Source organism: Malania oleifera, chromosome 5 (assembly GCF_029873635.1).
Source record: "Malania oleifera isolate guangnan ecotype guangnan chromosome 5, ASM2987363v1, whole genome shotgun sequence".
Taxonomy (NCBI): domain Eukaryota; kingdom Viridiplantae; phylum Streptophyta; class Magnoliopsida; order Santalales; family Ximeniaceae; genus Malania; species Malania oleifera.
In genome coordinates this window covers 4,110,114-4,127,263 of record NC_080421.1, presented here as the reverse complement: position 1 = coordinate 4,127,263, position 17,150 = coordinate 4,110,114, and the positions used below count along the sequence as shown (strand labels likewise).

Genomic DNA, 17,150 nt, shown 5'->3' with positions numbered 1-17,150 from the left:
ATTGAATCACACAGAATATCCTTTACATTCAACTATTCAAGTCTTTTACCTAGAGATCCATGTTCCTTACATTGCCTGCACCAACCTGAGCATCTTCAAGATCTCTTCTTAGGACTTCCCTTAGTTTGCTACAGATCATGCCAAGAGACATCTTCCACAATCACAAGGTCTTTAAAAGCAGTTTCAAAACCAAAATTTGGATGATTAGGCATATTATCCTCCCTTTTGAAAACATGTTCTGTGATTCCTTTCTCATCACACATACTGCCCATATAATCTACAGAATCAAAAAAACAAGTTTCCATCTGATCCAGAATCAGCATAAGACCAAAACACATCCCTCATATTAGACATCAAAAACAAGAAAGCATGTTGGAATCGTTCTTAGTCTCATTAGAATCGTTCTTAAGATCCTTTACTAACTAAGATCCTTCATTGAGTGGAAAATGATCTTCCAGTTGTTGTATGTTTATCATCGACTAGCCTCCTAGAAAGTTTGTATGATGCAGAACACCCCACTAAACACCTTCTGAACTCTGCTCTTCATCATTAAAGGCATCCTTCTCTTCTTCCAAATGAACCCCACACTTTTCAACCCAACACCCTTGGGCCTGGCCACATCCACCCCATTGTCTTTAACTCAACTCAAAACTTCAGCTAATGCTCCCCTAGTGGTTGTGGGCTTAGAATTCCTTTTTTTCTCAACCCTTCTTTTTTTTGGATAGCGAAAGAAAAGATTTCATTAATAAGAGAAGAATTCACAAAGTGGAGAACAAGACATCTCCCACCAAAATTTTGGAGAAGTACCAAAAAAGGAACTAAAAACACTATGAAAAGTCAAAGCAAAAAATTCATCCAATCTTGCTGGATTTCCAAAAAGCTAGCTCCCTTAAAACATCCAAAGCAAACGCACCATGAGGAGGCCAAGTATTGAATCTTTTCCCAAACCAACAGCCAATTCAATTTTTTTTTTTTTCCATGAAAAATCCATGCATTACTCTTCAACCATAATCCCCATACAACTGCAAATATACCGCATTTCCAAAGAACAGCCTTATCCTTCCTTCTTCCAAAACCTTCAAAAGAAATAGCCAGCATTCCTTCCACCAACACTAGACAAACCCAAGCTTCTCCCAACACACTGAATAATTCATTCTAGATACTCCAAGAAAATTAGAGTGCAAGAACAAATGAGATGCTGACTCATAATTCAAATAATAGAGCACACAACATTTGGAGAAAAGGCCTTCAAAGGTCTCCTGATTTGCAACAAATTATTAGTATCGATTCTATTAAGCACAGCCAAGCAAATGAAAGCCTTAATCTTTGGGGGAGCTTTTTCCTTCCAGATATATAACTATAGAGGAAAACAAGAATTAGAATAGGTCAAAAACCCAAAAAAGAAAAGAAAAAAAAAATTATATATCTACAAGAATACGCCTCCGAATGATCCAAAGCCCAAGACCGAGTATCCCTAGTTGAAGAAAGATGACAACTGTTCAATAACGACAACAAGGAGGAAGGTTCCATCAACTTTCTATCAATTAGAGATCTTTTGAAATGAAAGTTCCAAGAAACCAGAGGGCCAACCAAATCAACCACAAAGAAAGAAATCATACTATCCTGCCTTGAGCTCAATTCAAAGAGATGAGGATAAACTATGGATAGAATATCATTCCCCTACCACAAAATCAATATGAGGAGCAAATAAGGGATAAATCTGAGAAACAAATATTTATGGACTCTCTGAAGAACATAGCAAACTAACACCGGTATCCCACCCATTCACACCAACCCATGCTTACTGCTAATCACTTTATACCAAAGGGAATTATCTTCTAAGGGTAAACGCCATAACCATTTAGGTAGTAGAGTGATGCTTTTAGATGCCAAATTACCAAGACCCAATCCTCCCCCATTTTGGACTCTCAGACCTCATCCCACCTTACTAAGTGATCTTGGAAACCTCCAACTCCAAACCATAAGAAATCTCTCATTATTTTCTCAATCTTATTTGCAATCCCCACCAAAATCTTAAAAATTGACAAATAATATAAGGGGGATACTAGATAAACAAGCCTAAATAAGGGTGATTCTACCCCCAAGGAATCCAAGATTGCCCCCCAAAGGGCCCCCTAAGTTAGAGGTCACTCTAAAATACCACAACCCACTTCATAAGCCCGCTCCCTAACACATTCAGGGGGTACTTTAATATTTGCTAAACCACTTTTCTCTATATTTATTTTAAGCCCCAACAACCTCTCAAAGACATTGAGGATATCCAATATAAATCTTAAATAAGGGTCATGACCATCTAGAAAGCAAATAGTATCATCCGCAAACTAGGGGTGAGAAAACACCACTCCCTCTCCTCCCCATTTCTAAACCTTTTACCAACCCCGAATCAACAGCCCTATCCACCATTCTACCCACTACATCAACTACTGGGGCAAACAGAAAAGGGGAGAGTGGGTCCTCTTGTCTAATACTTCCCGAAGCCCTAAACCAAGACTTATGTTCTCCATTCACACCATTTGAGAACTATACATTAGATAAGCAACCTGTTAACAAATGGCATCAATACTCACCAAAACCCTTTATTGCAAAAATTTTGTCCAAACAACTCCAACGAATCCTATCATAAGCCTACTCAAAACCCAATTTGAATATGAGTCCCCTCTTCTTCCTCCTACGAATATCCTCCACCACCTCATTAGCCACCAGCATAGCATCCACTATTTGTCTACCTCACACAAAAGCACTCTGATTTGTAGAAACAATCTTATCAAACACTGCACTCAGCCTATTAGCTAGAACTTTGGTGATAATCTTATAAGCACTAAAAACTAGCCTAATAGGTCTAAAATCCTCTATCTTAATGGACCTTGATTTCTTAGGCACAAGGGTAATGAAAGTAGAATTAGTGCTCTTACTCAAAATCCATTCCCATAAAATTCAGCAAAGACTTTAAGCAAGCCATCCTTACAGTATCCCAACAATCTTGGAAGAAAGCGATTAAAAGTTTAAATCATCTGGACCCTAAGCCTTATCACTCTCCATCTCAAAAGCTAACCCCCTCACTGCCTCCTCATCAAAAGGTCTTTCTAACCAAAGCATTTGATCCCTAGAGATGGGATTCCACTCTAATCTTTCAACCATCGATCTACAATCTTCCTCAAAATAAAGATTATTGAAAAAATTAGAGATCTCATAGACAATCCTATCAAGATCATTATCATTAATAATTCTCCCTCCCCACACCCCCAACTCCCTAATCATATTTTTCCACATCTTTCTTTAGCTAGCCTATGGAAAAAACCTTTATTACAATCACCTTTTCTGGCCCATTTAAATTTGGTCTTTTGTCTCCAGCCCCTCATTGCCTTAAAAATCACATCTTCCAATTCATTTTTAAAAGAGATCCTTTTTGCCTCCTCACTCTCTAAAAGATTATTCTCTCCCTTTCTATCCAAAAAATTCAGCTCACCTAAGAAGCTAGACTTTCTAATTCTAACATCTCCAAACACCTCTTTTTTATTCCAAGTTTTCAGTTTCTCTTTCAAACGTTTCAACTTGCTTATAAACCTAAAGCCTTCCCAAACCCTACCTATATATTCTTCCCTTGAGCTCCTCACTATGGTCTTAAAAGAAATGTGATCCAGCCACATATTCTCAAACCTAAAAGAAGTGGGACCAACACCATACTAGATTCCAGAATAATAGGGAAGTAGAAGTAGGTCTCGAGAGTACAGTTTGAGAGAGATTAGAAAAATCTTCCAGTCACTACAGAACAAAGATCTATCAAGTGATTCAAGTCTACTAGTAACCACTCCAGCCTCCACCCCCCCCCCCCAACAACGATAAAATAAAATTATATATCCCCAAATTATAAAATTTGATTTCTCAAAATACTAGCATTAATACTACACTCCCTTTTCTTCTCCCCCACAAACCTAACCACATTAAGATCCCCTCCAGTAGCCACCTAGGTGAGAAAAACCCAAAAAAATCCAATAAAGCTCATCCCATAAAGCAATCCTAAGAGTTGGTCTAGGAGGACCATACATTGAGGATACCCACCATTGGCCCCTCCCTTTCGCTTTGACAAGAACTTAAAGGGAAAAGAACCCCACTAAGTTGTCCACTTTAGAGATAGTTTGAGGGTCCCACGTAACTAACACCACTAGAGGCACCTCGAGAGGGTAAGAAGTCCCATTCCCTACATCAAATGCCCCTAACGCTCCTAACCGTCCCTCGGTTGATCATCTCCATTTTAGTTTCCTAAATTAGAACAATGTCTGGGGAGTCCTTAGATAACACTTCCTTGATCAGGCTCCTTTTCCTCATACCCCCAAGACATCTATGTTGCCTAGAGTGCGGAATGTTCAAGTTTGAAGAAGGAGAACGGGATTGCGGTACAACACATGCTCTAAACTGTGGAATGTTAGAAGTATACTTAATTAGATATATTGTAGAAAAAAGTGTACTATCACTTTTATATTTTGGAGAGGATATAGAGCTGTTTCAAAATCTAGAAGAGAGTTTTTTGTTGTGGAATAGATTAATAATAACAAAAATAGAACTAAAATGTGATGAGACCCACTCCTACCTAAAAAAAAGATATGATATGGGAAAAATATAGAACTAAAACTTTGGATCATTAGACTAAGCGTTCTGGAATGAAAACGTACCACGTTTTGGAAAGTTTGTACCAATACGTGGTCCACTAGGGTGTGAGTGTTTTCTGGTAACTATGCCTCTCGCAATTTAACTAATAAACTTCATATCTTAACCCACTTTCCACCCTTCCCAATCCCTTACCCCCTCATAATTAATAGAAGAAACCAAATTTCTAGTTATTTTTAAACTTTCTCCTTTCTCTCATAAGTTCTGGGGCTCAAACCCAACCTCACCTCATTTCGACGACATCTACTAGTTTCAAGCCCAAGTCTTGTACGAGTTTGTGCAAGTCTTTAAAGTCACTATCACCTCCCTCAGAGCTGAGTTCGCAGCCCACCCCCTACTAGAATCTTCCCTCTAGCAAACAGTATTAAAAACAATACAAAGCTAAATAAGGAGGGGAAGGATACCATTACTAGTTCCAGAGGAACCTAAATCCCTAAAGAAGAACCTACCTTATCATCATTATTCCCCCCCAACACCCAAGGGGGAAACATTAAAGTTATCGACACAAAGGATATTAAGCTTGGGGTCAAGAGTCAAAGACCACTTATCATTTACGGTATTCAATTGATTTCAAAATGATTAATAGAATGTTTATCTATCTATGTACATGTGTGATCCCTACCATCAGCATTCATTCCCCATTTGCTCTGAGGTGTTATCAGCTAGTGTATTCTGCCTCAAGCCATATGAATCCTCATCTTCATTTTCTTCTTCGAGTAATTGAAATAGTCCATTTTCTTCATCAAGTTAGCTCTCATCTAAGCAACTAACAGTTCCTTCTCAAATTCACACACGCTACTCATATCATCCTCCATATCAAAAAAGAGAGTCTAACTCTGTTTCCTCTTAAGGAGTAGCCTTCTGATTTTCCTCAAAATCTGATTGTAAAGGAAAAAATTGATTTCTCAAATTTAAGTTCAAATCCTGTAATCCGATCCAAGCATTCCTGATGGAGTTGTAGCTTTCCTCCCTTCTGTGAGAAGGATCATCATGCACTAACAACTACCATCTGTTCTGTCTTCCTTTTTACTGGCTGCAACCCACTGCCCATCATTGCAATTCAGCCCTTCATGAGCATGAATACTCTCCCATCCCCTCCTCAGTTCCGTTCGGCTTCTTATCATATTTTTGAATAAAACTTCCAGCCTCATTAGGAGGATAGGCCTTCCTCATCCCGGCCCACACTAGTTTGGTCTTCATCGACCAACTAAACTTGGGCCCCTTCACACAAGGCCCACTTGATTTCAGTCCTTCAAACCCATTGCAAATATTAAATTTGACCATCCCCCATCAGCTGTTTTGAGCTTAATTGCATGGACTGATTTTGGATATAATTACAGGGCTCTGTATTCAATGAATCTCAACCCATTTAAAAACATCCCCTTTTTTAAGTGGCCAATTCAGTAAAGGCCAGTTTTTAACAAATCTTTTAAACCCATCAATATATTTGAAATTTAAAAAATGATCTTCACTACCATTGAATTGCATAGGTGCAGGAGATGAATTCAGAAGGAGATCCCTCAAATCCCTGCAATCCCAGACTCACCGGTCCTCTTGGGGGGGAGCAACCCTTTTCACCATAAAATTTCAAAGTAGAAGAGATGCCCGGCAAGAGCATCTTAATGCACTCACCCTTTCAACATGCGTCTCGATTCTCCGAATATTAGCAGAACCACAGTCGACACAACAATGCCCAGGATGACAATCTCCAATCAAATCATCTCTTCCAATAATCAAATCCTGCAAAGCAAGTAAGGACTGCCATCTTGAAGATTCCACTCCCTCAAGGATGCAAACAGCCTGAGACCTACCTACGTCTTTGAATTTCTCAATACACAAGAATCGACACCTTCAGTGTGTTTCAGGCTAATGGCTCCTCCAACTACTCTAAGAACAGAACCCTGAGAAACCTACTTGACCCCTCCTCTTTCAGTCCCTGCAATAACACCATCTCTCTTTGGACCCACAAAAAAAATTCATCACTCCTCGTCAGAAGGGATGACGAATGCCTCGCAAATTCCGAGATACAAAAAGCAACATATCCAGGCGATATGAGTTAATACACTTTCCGATCCACTTTAAAGGTATAATGAATACCCAAAAGCAGCCTCTAAAACACGGAGGAAGAAAATCACTTGCCAGAAACAATGGAGAGAGAGAGAGAGAGAGAGTTGAAGATAGAAGAAAATACAATCCATGCCAGAATCACTTTCCGGTTACCAGAAAGATGTATTGCAACTATTCTTCTTCTTTTTTTTTCCTCACTGCAACTACATACAATAAGGCACAAGACTATAGATGGTAAATGTTATCCTCTTGCATTGACTAGAACAACTTCTTCTCTTCATAAAATAGATTAAATCAGTAGGGCTACAAACAAACCAAGCCGTGTGAGTGGCTTGAGAGTTTGGCTCAGTAAGAGCTTTCAGCTCATTTATTGTATAAATAAGGGATTCACAAGCCCAATTTTAGGCCTGAACACAGCCAGGTGCTCGTTTCGGCTCGTGAGCAGGTTGATTGGGTTTGATAATAGGCTCAAATGAGGCTCGTTTACGGACTTGTTTAATAGACTCAAATTAGGCTAAGGTGTTGGAATTATTCAGCCTTAAGGCCTGAGCTGATAGTTTGATGGGCTGCTGGGCATGGCATGGCCGCATAGGTTCATTAATTTAGCCCAAGCTGATAGTTTGACCACATGGGCTGCTGGGCATGGGCTCATTAATTCAGCCCAATTTCAAATTACATTAGGGAGCCAATGAGGTTGTTGAGATTTTGATTAAATGAATGACCTAACTTGAAGATAGGTCTCTCCCTCTATTTGCAATACAAATCAAATACATTCTATGATTCTAATAACAATAATACGCTTACTAACTCTCACTAATGATAACATACTAACACACTTAATAATAACAATACTAAAAGACATAAATAACCTCTAACACTCCCCCTCAAGTTGAAGCATAAATGTCATATGCTCCTAGCTTGTTACTAATAAATTTAACACAAGCACCCCCAAAAGCTTTGGTAAACAAATCAGCAAGCTGCATATTAGACTTCACATAAGCAGTAGCAATGAGCTTCTGCAAAAGTTTCCCTTGAACAAAGTGGCAATCAACTTCAATGTGTTTTGCCAACTCATGAAAGACCAAGTTGGAGGCAATATGAAGAGCAGTTTGATCATCACACATCAACTTCATAGGTTGAGAATGTGAAAAACTCAATTCTTCCAACATGTTCATCAACTAGAAAAGTCCACAAGTAGTGCGAGCCACACTCTATATTCTGATTCAGCACTTGACCTGGCAAGTGGCCACCACAGTTTGTTTTTTACGCTTCCAAGAAACCAAATTACCACAAACTAAGATACAATACCTGATCGTGGATCTCTGGTCGGAAGGTGACCCAGCCCAATCTGCATTTGTACATCCATGAATATAAGTGTGACCCTAATCACAAAATAAAAGACCTCTCCCAGTTGCACCTTTGAGATATCTCGAGCTATGAAATACAACATCCCAATGACTTGTCCTCTGAGAATCTAGAAATTGACTCACAACACTTGTTGCAAAAGATATATCCGAGTGAGTGACTATAAGATAATTCAAGTTTCCAACACATCTCCGATATTGTCCAGGATTAGGCAAAAAAACACCCATATTCAGCACCAACTTTTTGTTAGGATCCATGGGTGTATCAACAGGTTTGGATCCCAACAATCTAGTTTCATCCAACAAAACAAGAACATACTTCCTTTGTTTCAAAACAGTTCCTATACGAGATCTAGATACTTCTATACCCAAGAAGTATTTCAACGGTCCCAAATATTTGGTTTGAAACGTAGTTTATAGAAAAAGTTTGAGACTTTGAATACCTTTATCATCATCACTTGTAATAACAATATCATCCACACAAACAACAAGAAGGATCCTACCCGATGGAGTATGACAATAAAACACAGAATGATTCACTGCACACTGTCGACAACCAAACTCAAGTACTACAGCACTAAAATGACCAAACCATGCTCTATGGGATTGTTTTAAAACATGTAGTGCCTTCTTGAGCCAACACACTAAACCTGACTCCCCTTGAGCAACAAACCCAAGTGGTTGCTCCATATAGACCTCCTCCTCAAGATCACATACAAGAAGGCATTCTTCACATCTAATTGATTTAGAGACCAGTGACAAGTAGTAGCCAAGGAGATAAACAAACTTATTGATGTAAGCTTGGCAACCAGAGAAAATGTGTTAGAATAATTCAAACCATACACTTGAGTATACCCCTTAGCAACAAGACGAGCCTTTAGACGAACCACAGAACCATCAGGGTTGACTTTCACACCAACCATAGACTTCTCAAGAGGAAGAGATACCAAGTCCCAAATGTCATTGTCCTATAAAGCATTCATCTCTTCAGCCATAGGATTCCTCCACCCAAAGTGGGCTAAGGCTTACGAAACAAATTAGGAAGGGCAATAGAAGATAAAGCAGTAACAAAACAATAATAGGAGGTTGATAAGAAGTCAGAACAAACATAGCTAGAAATGGGATGTTGGGTACATGTGTGTTTACCTTTCTGAGCAGCAATGGGAGGATCAACATTATGGGAAATACGATCATCAGACGAAGAAACCAAAGGTGTGGTAGTAGAAGCTAGAGGGGACTCTCTTCCTTGGAGCTGCCATCATAAATACACCTGCAAATTAGGATGTTCGAGACAATGAGAAGGATTCGAACTACATGGAGACTCAAATGGTTGGTTAGGCAAGGATAGCAAAGTAGAATCTGGAAGATTAGGCAGAGGAAGAGACTCATTGAGCTCAGGAAGCACTCAGGGATTGGTTGTAGTAAGGAGTAGACTCAAAGAAGGTAACATCTGCAGAAACAAAGAAGCGATGCAGCACAGACTATAACAATAATATCCCTTTTGAGTATATAAGTAGCCTAGAACGACACATTTTATAGAACGAGAATCCAACTTATCTACCCCAGGAGTTAGTTGATGAATAAAGGAGACACACCCGAATATACAAGGAGGGAAAGAGAATAAAAGTGAATCAAGGAAGAGAATGGAGTAGGGAATTTTACCACTAAGAATAGAGGATGGCATCCTAATCAATAACAAGCGACAAGTACAACATCACTCCAAGACAATTTAGGTACATGCATTTGATAAAGTTAGGTGCAACTGATTTCAAGGATATGTCTATTTTTTTCTCTCTTTAGCATTATCACTTCAAAGTATTCAAATTGGCAAACCGAATTAAGTCTTTATTTCAAAACGAAAGACACAAAATATATGAAATAACTTGGACTGATCTTTTATTAAATATAGCCAAAATCATTCTTGAATAATCATCCACAACGGTTACAAAGTACCAAAAACCCAACTTGGACACAACTCTATGAGGACCCCAAACATCAGCATGGACTAACTTAAAAGGGCTTGCAGCCCATTTATTGACTCGAGAAGCGAAAGGGATGTGATGGTGTTTTCCCAACTAACAAGACTCACAATCAAGACTAGACATAGAACTCAAATTAGGAACAAGATGTTTCAACTTTTCAAATGAAGGATGACTACGATGACAATGAATTTGGAGAGGTGTGGCAGCAGCAGTGCAGGCGATAGAAGCAGATAGCAGCTCAAAGTGATAAAGACCACCAGCTTCATGCCCTCCGCCAATTGTCTTCCTCATCATCAAATCTTGAATAACCACGAAATCAAGGAAGAATGTTACTGAACAATTCATAGGTTTAGTAATCTTGCTAACAAACATAAGATTGAAAGGAAACTTGGGAATATACAAAATTTAAGGAAGAGGAATAGAAGAAGTGGGATTTACAGTACCTAACTCCCTTGACTGCAGTGGTGGATCCATCAGCAAGAGTAACACAAGTTAAATTTGCAAGATATTGAAGATTAGAGAAGAAATTAGGTATACATGTGATATGATTAGTGGCAACAGAGTCTATGACACAAGGACTAGGATGAGAAGTAGTGGATGACGGGCATACTGTAGGATTACTTGTTTGGGCAACAGATGCAATGGGAAGAGAAGCTTGTTGCGATGCTTGATATTGCTGGAACTTGGAATACTCTTCCTTTGACATGGATACAGTACGTTGCCCGCCACTCGACCCCAAAGGTGTGGAGTTGGTGGTGATTGCATTGGCTGCCCCCAAAGGTGTAAATTCGGTGGTGGCTGCATGGACAACACGTGAATGTCTACTGTGGAGATCCCAACACTGATCAATAGTATGATTACTTCGTCCACAATGAGTGCACTTGCGAGGAGTGACTACCTCCTCCACCTCCTGCACCTCTACCAATTTGATTTCGACTCAAATTTCAAAGCTCCAAAAGTACGGAAATTTTGAAAAAAATTTCGATTTCGACGTCCATTTTGATTTCGATTTGAAAAAATAACGGAAATCAATAGTAAAGCATGGAATTCTTTGTGAAACTTTAGAAATGGTTAACAAACATAATAATATAAGTTTTAGGACTAATATATTACATGTTAAATACATCTATGTTGTGTATGAGGTGGAAAGTTTGTAATATAGTATTTGTATCAAACATATTTGTAAGATAATGTACCGTAAACATATTCAGCTAATACAAATGAAATTCATAAATCATTTAAATATTATTTATTGTACAAATAATGATAATTTAGACATAAATGGTTAGATAAAATGTTGCTGTAAGTTTATTTTTTCATATAATTTCAAAAGCATTTGTAATAATATTTTGTTTCGATACAAATAAATAAAATAAATTAAGAGATAAATTTCACTTCACTCCTAAATCTCTTATTTGAATTTCAAGGAAATTTCATTGTATATTTATCTACAAGTTTCGCTTAAATTTTGAGATTTCATCGAAATTATGCAAGACGGAAATCAACTTCCATTTCGATTTTGAGGGTAACGGAAACAGGAAATTACAACAGAAATTTTGACAATTTCGTGGAAATTTAAGACCATGATCTCTACCACCACGACCACTCGAACCACCTCGATAACTTCTGCAGTTGTTTGGTAGAGAAATAGAATCACCCTACATAGCAAAGGCTGCCCTCTCAAAGCCAAATGCAAGAGCACGAGAACATGTGCTAAAGGTAACACGAAGGACATGAGAATAAACATCAACAAATGATGGCAACTTTGCACTACTAAGTATCTGGGACCAGACTACCTCAAACTCAGGTTTCAAGCCCGCTATAACCCAAAGAACTGTCATCTGCTCCCTCTGCTTCTGCATCTCATGAACATGTTGCACAATGTTAAGCTCCTCATGAATACGCTTCATCTCTCGAAAATAATCTGCAATGCTCCTAACTCTTTGTTGTAACTGAAAGTGCTCCTAGGATAAATCATATATACGTGCAATGCTACTAAAGTATAAAAGCTTAGCATAATCCCAAATCCCCTTGCATATATCTAGATGCATGCACATCCGTGCAATCTATGGCTCCATCAAATTCCACAAGAGGGTAACAATCAAGACATCTTCTTGAATCCACACTTCTTTTCCCTTCTCATCAGAAGGATCAAATTGGAGCAAGTGGTCAAATTTTCCTAATCCAACTAAATAAACTCGAATAGCTTTAAACCATTGAACATAATTATTTCCATCAAACTTTTGAGTCGTTATTTGTGGCAACAATGAAGGAAACATGTTTTTGGTATTCATAGACTCCATCCCAACACTCATAAACTTGCAGTCACACCAATATCAAACAATAAAAATAATCAAAACTAATGGAGACAATCACAAACTATGTGAAGCACCGACACAACCATGGACAAGGTGAACGACTTACCAACTGAAATAGCACTGCCACAGCCTCACAACTTAACTTAGAAACACTGCCACTGTTCCAAGAAACTCACAAAGAAGCCTTTACAAACACCGAACAAAACTAATGGATTGCCACAAGTGCATGGTCAAAAAAGGTTGGATTTTTGAACAAAAATCATGCTCAACAGCTTGATAATATTTTCTAAAGAAGGAATCAGAACATAGCAGAGGAAAAAAAAAGGTGGCCGAAAACTATCTCACGCACTGGCACGTGGGGTTGGCACTGCCGGCAGTAGGCTGGCGTGTGGCGGTGCGTGGGGCTGTTTCCAGAAATGGAGTTTTGTGGGGGTAGGCTTTGGAGGGTGTTGTTTTTGGCTATATGGTTGGCTTTGTGAAATAATGAACTGTGGAGGTGGATCTAAGAAGGACAACGACAGGAGTGTGTTTTCAAGCAACAGCTAAGTATGATAGGGTTTAGGTTGGATCGTGCTCTGATACCATGTTGAGATTTTGATTAAATGAATGACCTAACTTGAAGATAGGTCTCTCCTCTATTTATAATACAAATCAGATACATTCTAATGACAATAATACCCTTACAAACTCTCATTAATTAATGTAACTAACACACTTAATAATAATAATACTTAAAGACATAAATAACCTCTAATAGAGGTAAACGTAACTTAAGAGGGGAAAAAAAAACCATACATGCCCTAATTTCACTTCTCCATCCCTCATGCAATCTGATTTCTTTCCTCCCACCGTCTCGTTGCCTTGCCAGATGGAATGCCCTCATCTCCTAATAGATTCTTCAATCCAGAACTTGAAGGTTCCAACACAAAGTCCCATTGAAATTGTTCTCCTCCAATATCTTCTCCAACCTCTTCTTCTACATAATGAAATTCTCTCTTTGATTCCAACAATTTCATCTTGCTAGCATGGTTGGCATTAGGAACCGCTGGAGCAACGATGAAGTCATGGACCTTGCAGTGGATGACGGCGACCTATTGACACCACAGCCACCAGTGGTAAAGTGGGGCACCTAAGTGAGGCCAAGAGCTGTCCGGAGGAGTTGCAACAGGTGGTGACGAAGAACCCCAAAGCAGTGACAAAGGGTGAGCCAAGCCCGAGCCAAAGCCCGAGCCATTCACTTCTATTTTCAAGCTGAGCCCAATCCTGGATTTCTGAGCTCGCTTCAAACTGCTGAGCCTGAACATATTAATGCTCGGCTCGGCTCGTTTGCAGCACTATAAATCAGGTGATGTCATAATAAATGGAAAGAAAGAAGTGGCTTTCCTGCTAAAACTTCATGGCTTTGTCAAAAAGGCAAGTTGTAGAACCTTATCTCATAGTACCAAACTAACCACTTCCTTGCAAATACTAAAAGCACTATATGCAGTAAAACAGAGTTGAACTTCAAGAAAAATTTTACAGGTTAGTCCACACATACATTTCTTCTTAATTGCTTTGAACATATAGAAGGTTTCAAACATAATCTTCTAACATGCAAGTAAATTAAAAAGCAAGGAAGAGGGAAAATATTATTGCAATTTATATACCTTAGTTCTTCTCTCTTCTCCTTTGAAAATAATCCGAACATATGGATTGGTATGGTGCTTTCCTTCAACATCTTGAGCCTCATGAACCATAATCACAAGTAGGCCTCCACCAGGAGGAGTTCCTTCAGGAGCCTTCTGTACTGTACCTGAATCTTCAAAACCTTTAGGCATGTCCTCCTCTTTAAAAGGTTTGTACATCAATTCCACTACAAGCTGTCCCCGTGACTTCTCATTTTGAACATCATTTGGATCCATATTCTTCAAAAGGTCCAGTGTCATAACTTTTGGCTCTTCAGGGGAAAGCTCTTTCAAGGGAACAACGTTCATACCCATCTTATCATGTTTTCCAACCTATGGAAAAGAAAATAAACAGCTTAAGCAAACATGAGAAGCAACTTCAGACTAGTAATTGGGAATATTTTTACCTGCTCCCAATCATAAACTTGAAGCTCTAAAGCTTGGGACTCTGGATCTTTAACAACCATATTAAATTCTTCATTCCATTCAGGGTTCAGGTTTTTGTGTTTCACAGTCGTTTTCTTTCTTGGAAGCTTATCTTCAGTGAGCTTTAGTTTCACATAAGGATCTGATGCACCAAGAAGATCTTTCTTTTTTAGCTTCATTGCCCTCAAGACCTTAACATGGAGAATTCCAACAGGCTTCTTCAAAGCCCTGCAAAGTCCAAGCGAAGCTCATTCAATCAAAATATAGAAGCCCAGCAAGTGCAAAGAATCTTATATCAAAATTTCAACAAATGGCACAGAAACTTACTTTGACACATCCAAAATTGGTATTTCCAGGGTTCTGGGCCATAGATACATGTTGGAAACCTGATCTTTAATCAACTCCTGCAAGAAAACTTCTTTCTAAGACCTTTAAATCTTGAAAGATTATAGTAAAAAATTATTTTTTTAAAAAAATGGTGGAGCAGTTGTTCCAAATGACCTCAGCTAAATAGTTAGCTCAAACAAGTAACTAAAAAATGGGACAATCTATGAACAATAATCAAACTACCTTTTCAAAGGAAAATCCTAAAAAAGTAAAATAAATGGAGTGACACTAGCCTTCTAGCTTCTCTTTATCTCATAATGTGCATAGAATACTTTAAAAGAATATGAAATATAAAGTTAGAAAAACTTAACTGAAGACTATGGTCAGTGGCACTAAATATTTAGGTACTTAATTTTCAGTTCTATCAAAGAGAGGCTATATCTTTCTTTTTCCCAATCAGAAAACTTCAAAAGTGTAGATACTTCTAGAGTATTGTCATATACTCGTACCACTATTGTATATGAATTGGATACCAGTACACATCAGATACTCCTTGAACAAGTGTGAAATACTTCTAAAACATGTCTTGACAAGTCCACAACAAATCCTAGACCTTTTTTTTCTTTCACAGTTGTGATGCATCCTTGTGTGTATGTATATGGATTGACATGTAAAATACATTAGCTCTGGACTTGGGAGCATGGTCTGAAGCTTTGAACTTTGATTTATGAGGATTTTGACAAAACTCAATACAATTTTGTATTGCATTTTGTTTAAGTCAAAAAATTCAAATCCGTGGCTGAGCTTCCATGCTCAACACAAAATAATGTTTTTTAAAACGCAACAAAGCCACAAATATTTACACAACTCATGTAAAAATTATTTTAATTGTAATTGATAAGTTATTAACAAATTAAATAACAAAGAAACATCACATCTTTTAAATCCATTTTTTTATGGCAAAAGAAATTTTCATTAATAGGAAAAATTATTTAATTGTAATTGACAAGTTATTAACATATTAAATAACAAAGAAACATCACATCTTTTAAATCCATTTTTTTATGGCAAAAGAAATTTTCATTAATAGGAAAAAAAATTTATATAAGGGAGAGTGAGGCATCTCCTGAAAAATATTTGGAACAAACCAGGGAAAAAAACTTTTAAATCCTTTTATACTTTTTTCATATTCTGTGTCCATCTTTGACTCTATTTATATTGTTTTAGATATAAGATGGTAGAATGTTGATCTACCTGTGTAAAACACACACAGAGAGGCACACACACGTATATAATTATAAATGTATACCTGCCTTATTGCATATCATATTTTTAAGAATTCACGCAACTACATATCCATGCTTTATATACTGCAATGGTCTATTACCCTATTACATAGAAGTACATGGCACATGCAGCTATCAAAAGGAAAAGTTGGATTCATCCAGAAAATGAAAAACATGAGACGGGTAGATAGAAAATAAAAATAGATGTGTAAAATTCCTACAGATAAAAATTTGAAAGGATGAACATACTGCTCAGAAGGTTTGCAATTCGCACATGGATAGTTTAGGTATAGGATGCTTCAACCAAAACTTAAATGGAGACGTTTCCCTGCTAAAACTTCTCCCCCAAAAAAAAAAAAATCCAAATAAACCAATTTTCTGGAAATTTTCTGTGTTTCAATGGTTAAATCTAACAGATTCAAGAATATCCCATACATAATTACTTGGAATGCGGTGCGTTTCGGGTCATGGTACGGGTAAAGTACAGGGTGCTCTACTTAAGAGGTAACTGGTTCTCAGGAACTAGGCTTAGTTGGTACACCATTTTGGGTCATGGTACACTTGAATATTTACTTATTATTAATACTTTTCATATCTGATTAAATAAAAATATATGTGTATTAAACTAACAATTACATTTTTTTTATTATAAATTTCAATTTTTTTACAAAATTTCAATGAGAGAAATAAAAGTAAATCACTATAATTCTTAATTAAATTATATAAATAACAATAATTAATTAATAATTAACTTATTTCTTTTAATATAAACTAGTGAATTATTTTTTATTATACTACCAGAAGTACACAGATTTGGACTCTTCAAATAAACAAGCTAACATAAAAAGTAAAATAAAATTGATAGTTTCCAGCAGTACAATTTTCAAGGGTAAATGTTTGACATTCCTCTACTGGTAAAAAACAAAAAAGAGGATGGGGGAACTCAAAAGTCAAAACATCTTGTTCAAACGGAATCCATCTGACATTGCAGCAAGCCAGCAACAGGAATCCAGAGCCCTATTGTGTCGCT

At 37.6% G+C, this 17,150-nt stretch overlaps 1 protein-coding gene across 5 annotated transcripts in view; it reads right to left on the bottom strand.

The window, feature by feature from the left end:
• The window catches only part of LOC131156653 (synaptotagmin-2-like), a 47,146-nt gene that overhangs the window by 6,295 nt on the left and 23,701 nt on the right, over positions 1-17,150 (bottom strand). For all 5 annotated transcript variants that reach the window (XM_058110504.1, XM_058110505.1, XM_058110507.1 and 2 more), the window contains 3 exons: positions 14,835-14,911; positions 14,489-14,735; positions 14,064-14,414 (listed from right to left, as the gene is read on the bottom strand). In XM_058110504.1, the coding sequence (XP_057966487.1) occupies positions 14,064-14,414; positions 14,489-14,735; positions 14,835-14,911 (675 nt within the window). The remainder of the gene's footprint in view (positions 1-14,063; positions 14,415-14,488; positions 14,736-14,834; positions 14,912-17,150) is intronic.